The following is a 17,322-nucleotide window of genomic DNA, read 5'->3' on the forward strand; positions in this document are numbered from 1 at the left end:
CTCTGATGTTGGTAAAATATCAATTTCCAAGAGACTCTGTTCCCAATTCTGCTACATTCATCTAGTTAGAGGCTATTTCCTGGCGGTAATTATCTGTGTTAAGTGTACAAATGACTCTTTGGGCACACTGGGCCAGTTGCCAATTCTCCCCATTAAGTTCTTCTGATTACATGACTTGATAACAACTGAAACTTTCCAACACAATAGACATTTAAGGGCCCCATAATGGTAAAAATATATTTGATTGTCTGTAGAAGAATAGGCAAGAGCATGGACAATACATGAAAATAAAACCAACCTAAATGTGCCCAGTAAGATGTAATATTACCACTTGGGTAGTACCAGTGCTGTGCGTCCTCCTTGGCATTATGCCACGCATGCCCCCCCGGTCACCAGGGAAGCTTTATCCTTCTTTAATCAATGTTTCATGTAGGGACTGGATCTAATCTATACATTTTGGGATCTTAGGGACTGGATCTAATCTATACATTTTGGGATCTTTTAGTACTTGATACATTTTCTGACACTTAATAAAGTCTTCCTGAAAACGTCATTGATTGGCACCATCTCTTGATGTGCGGGGACTGTGGGGTTAGACATTTGGCTGTGTACGGGGTAGCGCTCACTCATCTTGCTGCCTGACGCCCCAGGAGTTGTAATACTTGGCTGGAGCCGGTCAGTTTGGAAGAGCGGATATTGAAGTTCTGTATAATCCCTCTGGTATTTTGCAGTGCATGCGGCTGTAATTGCCATCAATGAAGCAGTGGACCGGGGAGTTCCTGCAGAAACGTTCACCGCCCTGAGGAATCCAAATGCCATGCTAGTAAATCTTAATGAGCCCCTTTCTACTGTCTATCAGAACGCCCTGTATCAAGCCAAGCAACATAAAATGGAGAATGCCAAGAAACGGGTGAGTCATTATTTCCACAAATCTATAAACTTCCACTATCACGATCTTTTACCGCAGTATGGAGAACACACCCAAGCCTCTGTCTTCTTCATGTGCTGGGAATATGTCCATTTCTATTTTTGTATTTATGCCTCCATTTTTAACATTCTATGGATTTAATACATGGTGAATGTCTTGATGAATGAACAACCCCATCTGTATATATGTGATAAAATAATAAGAGACCAATGCTCACCCTTAAACCACAACTGCTCCAGCGCCGCTGCCGCTTCTCCATTTTTTTTCTAGGCAGCTGGTGTCAATGCCAAGACCAGTACCCTGGGTGCCACGTGATCAGCTGTCCTAAAGGTAACGGAGATCGGCAGGGTTCTGGAGTGCCAGCTGCTTACAGGGGTGGTTATTTTACTGTTTGATTTCACCTCCTGCCTTTAAAAAAAAAAAAAAAACAATAATCAAATTATTACATATAATATATATATTTTTTAAGGCAGTCAATGAAATATAACCATAGAATAACCACCCCTGTAAGCAGCTGCCACTCCGGTCCCTGCCGATCTCTGTTACCTTTAGGGCATCTCGCCAGCGCCTTTAATGCTGGATATACATATGAGATTAAAGCTGAGCAAGCTCACAGATTTGAGCAGGATCCGTTTATAATCTACAGGTTTTAGGGCTGTATCTGACTGTTCCCATCAGTGATGGAAAGATTAGTTATCTTGGATTTCCTGCAGATGAGCTTGTTTCTCAGTCAGATAAGCAGTGGCCTATTCTATTGAGAAAATCATGGACATTCCTCAGGAGCAAGATCTGCGAGGCATTTCGTGCTGCCCCCTGTGTGTGCTGGTAACTCATTCCTGTGTCTACCTTTCATGACCCAGATGGGAACAGCTTCTTCTAGGTGTCTGCTGCCAGAGCTGCTGTATGCAGACCTCTGATAGAAGTGAATGGGAGATACAGGAACAGTGTAGCAAAGTGAGCGCTGCTGTTGGCATTAACTCCAGAATTACATACCCTGCGTAGTTCGCTTTTCTTTAATGTTTCCATAACCCCCATTCATTTCCATGGGAGTTACCCGAACAAAATAACGCAGCTATGTTCGTCTGTTTTCTTAGTCCCACCTCTGGTGGTTGGGACCTACAAGCATTTATTCCCATCTCAGATGTGAATAAACCTTTAAAACTTTGGTTCACCTTTGATGATCATATTCTCTGCGGCTGCTCTCTCTGACATTGTGGTCCCGAACCTTTCTTACCCGGGGAGCCACATTTTGCTCTGAGAGATGATCACAAGTCACATCCTGCGCCACCTCCCCTGTCCCCATAGTCACAACTCCTAGATCCCAATCCTAACTGGTATAATGACAGAAAGCTTCCCCACAAAAAAAGCACACAGAGACCTTGTGTCCCTGTCAGCATACTTGCATCCAAAGCTTTCCACCTTACCCCATGTGATATTCTCACATCAAGCACACTCGCCGCACTATTTGCATCCCTCTACAAGCACCCCATCTCTAACTTGCCATATTTGTCTCTCCTTCTACTGCCAGTATATGCTGCACAGCCAGTCCTGCTCAGGGCTACTCTCAGGAGTCACCAGTTGGAGATCTTCTCTTTATAGCCTTTTCCTATCCCTGGTGCTAATGCACCAAGCTGACAGACTGCTCCGAGCCACACATCGTGGGCCCACGAGCCACAGTTTGATACCTCTATCTAGGAAATGGCCTTGTAATAAAGGAACACACAAAATCACTATGGCCTTCTGTTTTCCATCACCTTTTCCTGTACAAACGTACAGTCTGCAGTATACTTTCTTTCTTAACCATATATCGTTATACAGAATACTGTAATATACGGCACTAATTTATCTGTGTAAATTAAAATGGCATGCAAAAAATGGTGTCTGAATAAAAAAATCCACCCAAAAACCACATAAAATTCTTGTAGTTTTGTACATGAGTGTTTCCATGAATAGTTGGTCTGACTGTATTTGAGCATTTGTTGTGGCTGACTGGGTGTAAGATTAATGGCAATCTCCTGCTTTCTCTGTGTCAGATCACTTCTGAGAATGAGGGAGGAGAACGCGATGTGTATGAAGAACTGCTAACTCAAGCCGAAATACAGGGCAACGTCAACAAAGTGAATTGTAAGTGTCTCATTGACCGGTATATTGCCGGCGACTTTTCACAGACGTTACCCAGCACTTCTACAATAACGGTGGTGTGATCCATTGTTTGTCAGACCATTATCTCCGTCTCCGTCATGCAGAATGCTAGTCCTGATATTTGGGTAAAGCAAGAAAACGTGAGCGGCTGGCAGATACTGGGTAGAAATATCAGATGGGTAAAATCCAGTAGTCTGAAATCTGCTGATAGGGGGACCCTAGCTCCAGAACGAGTATATATGAAGTATATTCCCTGTTGACTCTGCTGCTTTTCTTCTCGTTTAGTAAAATCCGCCATAGAAAGGGTTGACCAAGCTCTGGAGAACGGCAGCCCACCGGTGTTGTATGAGGCTCTGAGCAGTCAGGCGCTGGCACTAAGAACATTGCAGAGAGACAATTCTGAATGGTACTTGAGTCAGCTGCGGAATGACAAGCAGCAGAAGCTGGAGGTGAGTTGTCTGCTGATCTGAGTAGATATAGTATACGGTATTATTATTTTATGTAAGGCCTGCCAATCTGTATCATGACTTTGCAGTGACACCGAGGAGCCTATTTGTCCCTGTGTGGTCTCCAGCTACACAGTAGAAACCTGCCTTGAAGGGGTTGTCCAGGTTTGGCACAAAAGTTTGCAGTCACTCTATATGACTGAAGACTTGTGAATTCTCTCAGCTTACCCATTGCATGCGGCCAGGATTCTCTGGTGCGTTAAGCAGGTGGTTATATGAGTATTTCCAGTACTTCCAGCCACAATCCGTTTAGTCGTGTGTGGCCTTGCTCAATTCACTTGTACTGAGTAACGCTGTGCACATCTAGTTGGAATGTGGCTGGGAGTATGCATATTGCATACACAGTCACATGACCCCACTCCAGCTCCTGGCGCCGGAGAATCCCGACATGCACACTGTGAGGATTGGAAAGTCTGCATTCACATATAATAACGGCAGACTTTGTGCCAAACCTGGGCAATACCTTTAACCTACTGACGTATAAACTTAAAGGCGTATTCTCAAATTATTAATTTGCTTTAATTAGTTACATATTTTGAAAATAAGCAACTTTTCAATTGACTTGCTTTTCCTATCTGCTTTTATTTTTCTGTAAGGAGAGCTTTTATCTTACGTAGTGTACAGCTGCTTTTTCTGGAGCTTGGTCGCCAGAGTCTGACCAATTTGTGTGCCGCATTTACATTCCAGTACAGGGGTTAACTCCTAGCACACAAGTCAGTTCTCTAGCCCATAGATTTCTATACAGCAGTTACCTGCTCTACACCTTCCCCATCCCTCTTAGTTCCTGACGGGGCTCTAATCAATCCTGTAGAATTACATATTTAATAAATAGAGGGGTCTGTAATACTCCCCCTTAAGGACTTTATTAAAAGTCTGGTCTGTTACAAGATGTGGGAGCCCTGCATGCAGAACAGGAATCTCATGGACCTCCATGCTTTGAAGAATGAGCTATTTCTCTTTGCACTAACCCTGCACTGTCACATAGATTTCTAGGCAGTGCTTGGTAAAGTACGTGGCAGTGCTAGGTTAGTACAAAGAACGAGATCTCCCGATAACACATGAGATGTCGCTCTTTTACAGTGAGACCCCACTTTGCATGCAAGGTTACCACAAGCTGGAAGTTGGGAGCTGACTCAACCCTAAATTGGATCTTTAATGGGGGCAGTAGAGACTCGTCTGCTAATGAGTTGTTTGGAAAAATCACCAGTCTGAAGCTGCTCATTATTTTCTTAAATTGGTAAGGGCAGCCCCAGACTGATGATAGCTACTCTTTAAAGTGAACCTGTCAGCAGGATTGTGCACAGTAACCTATAGACAGTGTCAGGTCCGCGAGGTTATACTGATTACAATGATACCTGGCTTGATGAAATCATCTTGTCGTTGTTTAATCTTTATTTTCAGTTAATGATATGCCTGTGCCCCGGGGGCGGCCTGTGGGGGGGGGGTCTTCATGTGATGCTCCATTGACCTGTATGACTTCTAACAGTGTATATATAAATATACTGAAAAAAAATCCCCTCCTGCTGACAGGTTCCCTTTAAACTGTGTCTGCCAGTGTAAGTGTGTGCGCAGATGTGAGGACAATGGTGATAAAAGGACAGGAGTCAGGATATGAATTGTGAGAACTTGTGCAGCACAAGAAAGTCATCAGGAAGGTAGTGGGGGGCTTGTTATGCGAAGGTGGTTAAAGGGGGTCTTCCCATCTCTATGTGCGATGGTTAGGAAGACCGAAATGGCCAATCGGGTGCTTAGTATCCGCATCTTCCATAAAAGTAAATTGGAGCTCTGAAGCATGGAGCCACCGACGTAGAGGATGGACAGAAAGATGATCCAATTCCTAGCACTAAGAAAAGCTGTCTGTACTACGGACACGGCGTGCCCTCCGCACCTCATACTTGTGTTTACCCATAAGCAGTTGTGGGTGAGTCAGGAGGGGAGGCAGCAGACTGCGGGTTGTCATCACTGAGGGGCAGACTATTGTGTGTCCCCGCTTTGTCCTCTGTCTATGAAGACATTCATGACCCAAAGACATTTTCTGTCAGGTGCATTTATGTGCACATCACCCTTCCGCCTAGTGTTTTTGCAGCCGCCTTTTCATGCGGGAGCCTTTGATGACACAGTCCTTAGCACGTCACACTGTTGTCAGCAGAAAATGAATTGCGGTTTTTACTTGGATCGTGCTATTAGTCTTCATGCCCTGAATACATCTGGTGTAAGCCAAGCGTGCCCGTTTCTTCCTGAACCTCTATGCTGGCTGGGCGTGGACGTGCCTACATGCCCACAAGCACATGTATAGCTCCTGTATGTGCCGCATTTATAAATAGACGGCAGTACAAAAGACGCTCTGTGCGGAGCCTGGAATCTAGGTGTGTATGGGAAGGGAGTCCGCCAAACATTCATGTGTCATCTGTTAACCCCTCGTCAGCAAGACTCATAGTGGTCCAAACCTTACAGTCTGTCAGTGTTTCTGTACATGGTGCAAATGGGTTAAGAACTGGAACTTGCAATCAATGACTTCATTACTTTCTATATTCAGTGCATATGTACAGCGTGAATGTGTGCTTGTGTATGTATATATATTTATATGCACGTGAGTGTATGTATGTATGTATGTATGTATGTGTGTGTGTGTGTGTGTGTGTGTGTGTGTGTGTGTGTGTGTGTGTGTGTGTGCGTGCATATATGTATGTGTATATATATATATGTATATATATATATATATATATATATATAGATAGATAGATATATAGATATATATAGATATACAGTACAGACCAAAAGTTTGGACACACCTCCTCATTTAAAGTTTTTTCTGTATTTTCATGACTATGAAAATTGTACATTCACACTGAAGGCATCAAAACTATGAATTAACACATGTGAAATGATATACTTAACAAAAAAGTGTGAAACAACTGATATTATGTCTTACATTCTAGGTTCTTCAAAGTAGCCACCTTTTGCTTTGATGACTGCTTTGCACACTCATGGCATCCTCTTGATGAGCTTCAAGAGGTAGTCACCGGGAATGGTTTTCACTTCACAGGTGTGCCGTGTCAGGTTTAATAAGTGGGATTTCTTTCCTTATAAATGGGGTTGGGACCATCAGTTGTGCTGTGCAGAAGTCTGGTGGATACACAGCTGATAGTCCTACTGAATAGACTGTTAGAATTTGTTTTATGGCAAGAAAAAAGCAGCAAAGTAAAGAAAAACGAGTGGCCATCCTTACTTTAAGAAATGAAGGTCAGTCAGTCCTTCTGAGCATCTGTGGGAACTCCTTCAAGATGGTTGGAAGACCATTCCCGGTGACTACCACTTGAAGCTCATCAAGAGAATGCCAAGAGTGTGCAAAGCAGTCATCAAAGCAAAAGGTGGCTACTGTTAAGTATATAATTCCACATGTGTTAATTTATAGTTTTGATGCCTTCAGTGTGAATGCACAATTTTCATAGCCATGAAAATACAGAAATATCTTTAAATGAGAAGGTGTGTCCAAACTTTTGGTCTGTACTGTGTGTGTATGTATGTATGCGTATATGTATATATATATATATATATATATATATATATATATATATATATATATATATATATAATACACTGCTCCAAAAAATAAAAGGAACACTTAAACCACAGAATATAACTCCAAGTAAATCAAACTTCTCTGAAATCAAACTGTCCACTTACGAAGCAACACCGTTTGACAATCAATTTCACATGCTGTTGTGCAAATGTAATAGACAACAGATGGAAATTATTGGCAATTGTCAAGACACACTCAATAAAGGAGTGGTTCTGCAGGTGGATACCACAGACCACATCTCAGTACCAATGCTTTCTGGCTGATGTTTTGGTCACTTTTGAATGTTGGTTGTGCTTTCACACTCGTGGTAGCATGAGATGGACTCTACAACCCACACAAGTGGCTCAGGTAGTTCAGCTCATCCAGGATGGCACATCAATGCGAGCTGTGGCAAGAAGGTTTGCTGTGTCTGTCAACGTAGTGTCCAGAGGCTGGAGGTGCTACCAGGAGACGGGCCAGTACACCAGGAGACATGGGGGGGCCGTAGGAGGGCAATAACCCAGCAGCAGGACCGCTACCTCAGCCTTTGTGCAATGAGGAACAGGAGGAGCACTGCTAGAGCCCTGCAAAATGACCTCCAGCAGGCCACAAATGTGCATGTCTGGCCAAACTGTTAGAAACCAACTCCATGAGGATGGTCTGAGTGCCTGACGTCCACAGATAGGGGTTGTGCTCACAGCCCAACACCGTGGAGGACGCTTGGCATTTGCCACAGAACACCAGGATTGGCAAATTCGCCACTGACGTCCTATGCTCTTCACAGATGAAAGCAGGTTCACAGTAAGCACATGTGACAGACGTGACAGAGTCTGGAGATGCCATGGAGAGCGATCTGCTGCCTGCAACATCCTTCAGCATGACCGGATTGGCAGTGGGTCAGCAATGGTGTGGGGTGGCATTTGTTTGGAGGGCCGCACAGCCCTCCATGTGCTCGCCAGAGGTAGCCTGACTGCCATTAGGTACCGAGATGAGATCCTCAGACCTCTTATGACACCATATGCTGGTGCGGTTGGCCCTGGGTTCCTCCTAATGCAGGACAATGCCAGACCTCATGTGGCTGGAGTGTGTCAGCAGTTCCTGCAAGATGAAGGCATTGAAGCTATGGACTGGCCCCGCCCGTTCCCTAGACCTGAATCCGATTGAACACATCTGGGACATCATGTCTTGCACCATCCACCAATGTCACGTTGTACCACAGACTGTCCAGGAGTTGGCGGATGCTTTAGTTCAGGTCTGGGAGGAGATCCCTCAGGAGACCATCCGCCGCCTCATTAGGAGCATGCCCAGGCGATGTATGGAGGTCATACAGGCACGTGGAGGCTACACACACTACTGAGGATCATTTCCTTGTTTTGAGGCATTTCCACTGAAGTTGGAACAGCCTGTAATTTGATTTTCTACTTTGATTTTGAGTATCGTTCCAAATCCAGGGCTCCATTGGTTAATGCATTTGATTTCCATTGATGATTGATTTTAGTGTGAGTTTGTTGTCCGCACATTCAACTTTGTACAGAACAAAGTATTCAATGAGAATATTTCATTCATTCAGATCTAGGATGTTATTTGAGTGCTCCCTTTATTTTTTTGAGCAGTGTATATATATATTTATATATGTATATGTATTCAGCTACTTTCTGTGCACTTGGGAGTGGTAGTTTTGCAACAGTTCAGAGCCAGGGTTTGGCGATTACTGCCATGGTGGAAATCTTCCAGATCTGCTGCATACCTAAGGTAATGGAAATTGGGCAATGTGATTAGCATTTACTTAATAAAGTTTTTGTTTTTTTCTGGAAACTGCTGAAAACTGTACACATTTGTCAGACATTCTAGGGCACATTCAGTGCGTATACCGTAAAAACTCACTATATAAATAAGAGTTTTCTAATTTCTAATATGCAGCTGCACTTCACTGTATGTAACCTGTGATAATGAGCATGTTGTATTCTAGTATTTCCCAGGGTTAGTACATGTACTGATGTGATATGTTCCATGAATTCCCTACAGAACGGCTTCCCTGGCCCCCTACAGAAGGAGGAGCTGCAGGCCGGAGTGGACGCTGCCAATGGCTTATCCCAGCAGCTGCAGAGGAGTAGGTATCAGTAACAGTGTGGCAGTGTGTGATGGTGGGAGCCAGGTAAGGGCATGAATGAGTCAGCCTAATGGATGCTCCCGGCCCCTGTACAGAATGCACTCGTGGCAATGCGCCAGGTACTCCATAGTAGCACTAGATGGAATAATGCATTCTTGCTCCATCTGCCCTGCCTCTTATCTAGAAGAGGCCGCCATTACTGTAATTGCTGCTGGTGAACACAATGCAGCCTGTTCATGGTGGATGTAATAACATCTGTACAAACTTTGCAGCCATTAAACCCCAGACCCGCGTAGCTGCAGGGGCTACTGCAGAGTCATTTTTGTCAGTTCAAAGCCGAAATATAAAGTTGTGCAGAAAATTGGTAGTTTGCATTTAAAAAGAAATGTTGTCGGCATCAGATACTTTTCTAATTTCTTTGTATATGGCTGCATCCACAGACATTGGCCGACGAACAACCGCCGATCAGCTATATGAAAAGCGATCAATGGGTGACTAGGCAGGCGGACCGCACTTTTATGCACAGAGAACGATCTTGTTCTGTGCTCCTAGAACATCATGTTCTCGGCAGCACATGTCATGTTTACAGAAGGCGATGTGCTGCTGAGGAGGAAGATTTTTTTTAAGCAAGCGGAAATGATTGTTTTACTTGTTCATTGGATGATTTGCAGCCTATATATACGGGTCCATGATTGTATAAATGGGGGGCACTGTACATGATTGTGTGTTGACCACAAGTATATGTCTCTAAAGACCTTTGTCTCCTGTAACCTTCAATGTCACAAGTGTCAAGCAACGTGCTGTGTAATGGTTCTGTTGCTGGGGTGGATTGCTGTTCAATGTAGAAGATTTTACTGGTCAAGTTCCAAGAAAATAAGGGGCCATGTATGACACGTGATGGCCAAGATATCGGGAATCAAAGGAATTGTTGTCATCTCCATGTTTTATGCTGGGGAAAAAAGTCGCACAACAGTAACAGGAATTCCTGCATGGTCGAAATTTTTACAAGCCATCCCCCAAGTTTTCCTCCTAAAATCAATTTATTAACTACAGGTGTGCTATGTAAGCGCATTATCATAACGTAGTGCCATCATTTGCAACATTTAACTTCTGGTGTGCTGTCCGTGTCCATGACAGACCGTGCATGTACAGAGAACAGACTAATGTGAATAGGGCAGTTCAGAAGACTGCAGCAGACACTAGGTGATCCGCACATTAAACTCAATGGGTGGGTAAAAGTGGATGCAATGAATCTATTGCAATTATTGACATTGGAAACTCTAAAATGTTTTAATTGTTTTATTTACAGGGCACGTTGCAGTGGTCCGGATTAATAATGCCATCAGACAGGGGGTGGCTGAGGAGACTGTACAGGAGTTGATGAACCCCGATGCACAGCTGCCAGAGGTCTTCCCATTTGCTGAAGACCTTTATCAGCGAGAGCTCGCCACATTACAGCAGCAGAGCCCAGAGGTAAGCGCCAGATTGTGACCGAGCAGAAATGTTTCAAGGGATCCATTGGGATTTAGTTATTAATGGTAATGACCGCAGGCAGTACATTGTACGAATGAAAAATACAGAAATGCTTAATTGTCATGATTAAAGGACTGGAAAAAGGTAAACTAAGGATCATCTGGAGATACTGTTTATGTCCTACTGCTCGAAGGCTGAACATAATTCACTTCCGCACATTTCATCAGTTCAAACTTCTAAGGCCGGGGGTCACACTTGCGAGTTCAATGCGAGAAACTCGCACGAGTCTCTCACATCAATACCCGGCACTGCCACCGGCACTCCGGACCAGAGCGTGCGGCTACATAGATATACATACAGCCGCAAACTCTGGTCCCGAGTGCCGGGACTTGATGAGAGAGACTCGTGCGAGTTTCTCGCATAGAACTCGCAAGTGTGACCCCGGCCTAAGTTCTTCACCCAACTTGCATTTCATATATACTGCATGGCATAGGAGTCGGTGAATTAACCGTATATGCTATGATAACCCCACAGCTAGGCTTTTCAAGAGGATGTGTCACCAGGTCAACTGTCCAGAATTTGCTCTTATATTATTCCCTTTGCTTCCCTTATTATTATTGTTCGGCATACAGTACCAAAATTATGGGCCTTTTTATTTAGTGCAAATGTTTATTGTCTTTACCAAGTGGTGGTGCTCCCAGGCTCTCTGGTGGCGTGCATTATTACCCTGTGAGCAACGCCCCTTTGCAAAATACCATAAACATTTTCACCAAACTAAAAGGCCCATATCTAAAGAATCGGATGTTGGATTTAAAAAAAAAAAAAAAAAAAATGGAAATCTTAGGGGAATAGTAGTGTAGCATAGCTGGGAAGGACAGGGTTAAATTGCAGCTCTGCAGGGTCTTGATTAGATACACCTGTAGAGTTTTGCTAAGAACCAGGAAATATCTCATTGTGTGGCAGTCTGCTGACTGTCGGTCTGCTAGATGTTGAGCACAGTTGTGTGCTGCTGGTGAGTGACCAGCCAAATTGTGAGCTGTAGCTGGGAGAAAAAGACATGCCGGGGTGTCTCTCTGAATGGAGACTGTGTTAAGTAGTCAGAGCTGCGTAGAGACGTATGGTAGCTGCAGCCTGTTCAATGTGAACTGTACCCAGAGCTGAACACTTCTGTTTGGCGCTGGAAGCTGCTGGAGCTCAGACAGGAGAGGATGCCACAAATGGTGGGATCGTGCCTTTTCTGTCTATGAAGTCTGCTCTGGGAAAAAGGACTGTAATTTAGGGTGTTAGGGTGAGCCCAAACTGACATGTGATCGTGATTAAATGCATGGACAATAGTGTTTTTATTTGACCGAGCTGGGGTTAGCTCCGCAGTGTATGAGTAGCCAGGGGCTGTTCTGTTAGCGCCTGGATAAGGCTAGGGATTTAGGTCTGAGTTTGTTTTAGTGCTGTGCAACCTGTGGAAAGTAGTAAAACCTGCATTGCTTGTGTGAATGCTGCCTAATGCCTACCAGAGAGACTGAATCCCTACAGTGGGAATAAAATACGAGCAGAAACTGGCCACTTTTGACCTGGCGGCAGGTACTTCTTAAGGACTCCTCATTCAGCACATGAAAACATACACTATACAGGGTGATACTGATTTATACTTTATATATTTTTCTGCTCTAATAATGATCCCAATTAGTGAGCTGATCTGAGACCTCGTTTCTGACAGGGAAACCTCACTCATCCGGAGCTCTCCGTTGCTGTGGAGATGTTGTCCTCTGTGGCTCTCATTAACAGGGCTTTGGATACTGGAGATGTGAACAGTGTGTGCAAGCAGCTGACCAACCAAGTCACCGGCCTGATGGACGTGGAGGACGAAAACCTGCAGAGGTTTGGGAATTCATCTTGGACTTCACTAGAGAATTTCTAGGGAAAGAACTTTTATCCACCTCCGCTTAATCATCCGGTTACATTTAGATTCCTTTTCACTGATGATTTCTTAAGTCATTTACTTCAGTGCTAATAATAGTGAACATGGCCTGTTATGTGACGTTTAATGCAGCACTTTATTACATGGTTTTACCACTGTATTTTTACTCTTGTGCATGAGGCCTGTGGGTGCCTACACCTGAGCTTATTTTTTCTCAATACTACATCCATGGTTTTCAGTAGGTAATATGTAGCTGCTCAGATTATACCTACAAAACATGAGCATATTTTAAAAAGCTTCCTTTTTGCATTAAAAGATTATTAAAGTATTGCAAAGTGCTAAGCATCTGTATGCCATGGATATTTCACCCTTATTTGAAAGAGGATTTCCTATTTTTGTACCTAGAGGCTCAGCCCATCAGTGATATAAATCTGGAATATTGTTCACGATACCATGGAATTGCGCATTTATATAGATTCAAATGGTCTCTTCAGAGAAGATAAGGACTCGAACTCTAGTGCCACTTATTGGAAGTAGCAATCCTAAAAGTCAATATCGACCCTTTAAGAGACTTTCCACAGGACTTGGGATAAAAGCCAAACCAGAATCTCAATATCAGACACTTGTTTCAGGGTGTTTCCCCTCCTCAGTGCAAAGCATGAGATCTGGTTTGGCTTTGAGTCTAGGGAGAGGGAGACATGCCAGTATAAGGAGTCTTATGCCATTAAAGACAAAGGCCTTACCAGTAGGTTTAAGTGTTTACCAGTACTCTTTTCTGTAGGAATAATGATTTTTCTAACTGTCCAATCTTGATTCATGGCAGACAATAGGTTTATCTTTTAGAGCATTAAAGCAGCTATTATCATTGCGTATGCTTGGAAACAGTCATTGTGACGAAGATTGCTACATGGAAACAGAATAATATTCAGTCCCTCTAGATTATAGTATATGCTATCCTGGTCACACACACTGCTGTCCATTGTACTGATTATTCTCCTTTTGACAGGTACGTTGATGAATTGATGAAATTGAAACAACAGGCCCGGGAAGAAGGGAATGAGTTTGTTACATGGAACGATATCCAGGGATGTGTACATCAGGTTAATAACACTGTACACGAGGAGCACGCCAGTAAGTTGTCATGATAGTTACTGCAAACCATCGTAACAGACATGTGGCTATTCCATTGTGAGCCTGCAGTCAAAAAATGACATGATGGAGGATTCTGAGACACTGCAGTGTGTAGGTGATTTGCCATGAAATGAAAAGACTGCCTCTTCCTGGTCCCTACAGCTCTCTGTATGCTTTCAGCACATTTCATCTAAGTAAAGGAGGAATGGGGCCCTTATATGCCTGATTTTGGCAGGAATGGACAACTATCTTTAATATTTGGGCAACTCCCAATATTTCAGTGAGACGGAAGGATAAGGAGTCTTGAATTCCACTCTCCATGCTTTTATTCTCAGGGTAGATAAGCCGTCCCTAGACGTCGTTAGAAGCTGTCAGCCAAATGTGCAGCTGGCAGATACAGTATTGGGTTTTGATATATTTGGGCTTTCAAAAATTCACACCTTACTCTGAGTTTCAGATGAGGTCTTGGTTAGATGCATGAAACTAAATGCTGGATAGATCTGCAATACACCTCTTTATCTGTGAGCCTAAAACTAAAATGTGGGCGGGCCAGTGAGTGTGGGCGGGCCAGTGAGTGTGGGCGGATAATGAGCGTAGGCGGGCCAGTGAGTGTAGGCGGGCCAGTGAGTGTGGGCGGGCCAGTGAGTGTAGGCGGGCCAGTGAGTGTAGGCGGGCCAGTGAGTGTAGGCGGGCCAGTGAGTGTAGGCGGGCCAATGAGTGTAGGCGGGCCAGTGAGTGTAGGCGGGCCTGTCTGAGCTTTGTTTATAACCCACAAATGTATTGGTTTTACCAAAACAAAAATGTTTGTCCCTTTCACATTTATCTAGAATAACAGAGAGATTGTGGCTGGTAGCGTGACCATATTCTAAGGAGAGATGGTTTCCATTAGTAAATGCCTAATGCATGAATAACTGTGAAAGCAAACTTTTTTCTCTTTTTAGGAATTTTGGCAATTGGGCTCATAAATGAAGCTTTGGATGAAGGCGATGCTAGGAAGACCATGCAAGCATTACAGCTGCCGGCTGCAAAGCTAGAAGGGGTTGAACCCAGTGTGGCTCAACATTACCAGGATACTTTGGTGCGAGCAAAAAGAGAAAAGGCACAGGTAAGCCGTACTGTCCTGACAAGTCCAATTTTTGTGAGCTGTTTGCTAAACCTTTAAAGGGGTTGTCCAGTCTAAAATGATAAGTGCAGACTTATGAATTCCCCATGTGCATGCACAATACTTTACGAGGATTTGCCGGTTTCTGAGCCTGGATCGCCAGGTACATATGCGTTATACATAATCCCGGCCAACCCAACTAGTGGGACGGCCTCGCTTCACACATGTGCATGAATCGAGGCCATGCCCCGTCTAGTTACTTGGCCATCTAGTAGGTGCGGTCTCGCTCAATACAAGTTTATGGAGCGAGGCTGCGCCCACTAGTTGGGCTCTGGCCGGGAGTATTCATATCGCATACATCTCCGCCGTTCCCGGCTCAGAAACCAGCACTATTAACCTGCAGATTACCGCACAACAGGGAAGGCGTTGATTCAAGCATACAGTCAAAATGACTCAATCTTTTTTTTCTTTAAACAAATTTTGGATTTTTTTTTCACCACTTAAGTAAAAAAGAACCTAGACATGTTTGGTGTCTATGAACTCGTAATGACCTGGGGAATCATAATGGCCGGTCAGTTTTAGCATTTGATGAACATGGTAAAAAAATCCAGTTGTTTTTTTTTTGCAATTTTGCTGCACTTGGAATTTCTTTTCCCGTTTTTGAGTACATGATATGGTAAAACCACTGGTGTCATTCAAAAGTACAACTTGTTCCGCAAAAACAGAAACGCTAAATTGAAAAAGGCTCCGTCATGAAGGAGTTAAAGGGAAGAATTCCACAAATCTATTGCAGATGAGGACCTAGGCGCACTGTAAGGTTTTTATTTTTTTCACTGGTGTTATGCGTTAAAGTAAACCTCCCATTATCATTACTATCAGTTTTCATTGAGAAAGTGTTGGTATAAATCATTGTGCCTTATCAGTATAGCTGTCCGTATACTGATTCTCCACCACCGAAAAATAATTCTTCACTGCCACAGACCCTTGATATTTGGTGGCTTTATTCCATTCCCGGGGATTTACACTTGTATATCAATGCATTCGGCTGGAGTAGAAACTATTTAAAAGTACAAGTGGCCTCTGACATCTCAAGTGCCTAGATGCTTCTATGATCGGTGCTCAGTACTTCACATTTAGTAATTCTGTTTACAAAAGTCTAGAAATAAAACTTCCATTTTATCCTGCTGAATTATTAACCATGTGCAGATTACATTGTACTCCAAGATCCGTGGCCTCCAGGAGGGACCACCATTGCCCATGAATGGCCAGCAGTGCATACATCTCTTCTGTTTCTCAGTTACTGATGCTGTGTCTTTATTATCAGACAGATTTAACAAATGAAGGTCATAGATAATAAACGGAGCTGCCTGTCACTGTCCCCAGGATAATGACAGCCCTCCTATCTGTTTCTTAATGATTGCTTGTAACCTTAGAAAAATGCCATCTGATCTGTAGATACAGTAGTATGGAAATAGCCGACCCGGGAATAAATATCACTGATGACTGCCGAGGCAGGGGAAATGGATGTGAAGAAAGTCTGTACATACCAATTATCCAGGAAAAAAAACACACATCACTCTTTGTACTGTATTGTGTTTTCTATGAAATAGAGAAAAAATACTTAAAGGGATTGCCCAAGTTTATTTTTTGGGGGCTCAGGCTTCCTTTATCTAAAATTAACAAAATGTACATTACTTACCCACCGCCGCTCCAGTCTTGCCTCTCTGCCACTGCCCTAATCTTTGTTGACCGTACAATGCAAAGTACAACACACAACCCCTGCAGACAATCACTCGGCTCAGTGGTCTTGCTCCATCAACATTGACTTGACGGCTGAGCGGAGTGACTGGCTGCAGTGGTAACTTAGTTGTGACCTTACTGATATGGCTCTTCAGAAATCGCATTAATCCGCCCAATGGAGAGAGCTAAGAAGTCCGGAAGTCCTGTGGCTTGTCATTGCCTTTTCCTTTCGCTATTAAAATGTATCAGCCGCTGCGGACTATTTTTTTTTTTTTTTTCTTAATTAAAAGATCTGTTTGATACTAGGCAACCCCTTCTTAACACCTAAAGTGTCCCACATTACAAAGACAAAGTCTTCATCTGACGCCGGCGGTGCAACACCCACATTGTCACGAGACCGCCGTAGCCGACCAGGGTCCTCTGATCGGCCGCAGTGGTCACTACCTCTCTTTTATGTGCCGCACTGTAGCAGTTAAGAAGCTGTCATCCAGTAGAGGACGACACCTTTACACAAACTCCATCAGAATAGGAGGATATTTGACAATGTGATCTTGTAAGAACAATGGGAATTGTGTATAATAGTGTTTATATGACTGGAGACTGTAAGTTATAAAAATATCCGGCTGGTTCAAAGCAAAGCCAGCACCGTACTGAGTGATTCCAGTATTGTGGCCAGAGACTGCTGGGCTGGCTGTGACACGTGTACCCTATCA

General features: G+C 43.6%; 1 protein-coding gene across 1 annotated transcript in view; it reads left to right on the forward strand.

Annotated features, from left to right (window-relative positions):
• Positions 1-17,322, forward strand: part of IQGAP1 (IQ motif containing GTPase activating protein 1) — a 158,098-nt gene that overhangs the window by 103,146 nt on the left and 37,630 nt on the right. The window contains exons 8-15 of the mRNA XM_077263612.1: positions 732-910; positions 2,962-3,052; positions 3,356-3,519; positions 9,164-9,248; positions 10,558-10,721; positions 12,436-12,596; positions 13,643-13,767; positions 14,709-14,872. Coding sequence (XP_077119727.1) covers positions 732-910; positions 2,962-3,052; positions 3,356-3,519; positions 9,164-9,248; positions 10,558-10,721; positions 12,436-12,596; positions 13,643-13,767; positions 14,709-14,872 — 1,133 coding nt within the window. The remainder of the gene's footprint in view (positions 1-731; positions 911-2,961; positions 3,053-3,355; positions 3,520-9,163; positions 9,249-10,557; positions 10,722-12,435; positions 12,597-13,642; positions 13,768-14,708; positions 14,873-17,322) is intronic.

The sequence above is a fragment of the Ranitomeya variabilis genome, chromosome 5 (genome assembly GCF_051348905.1).
Source record: "Ranitomeya variabilis isolate aRanVar5 chromosome 5, aRanVar5.hap1, whole genome shotgun sequence".
In the NCBI taxonomy this organism is placed as follows: domain Eukaryota; kingdom Metazoa; phylum Chordata; class Amphibia; order Anura; family Dendrobatidae; genus Ranitomeya; species Ranitomeya variabilis.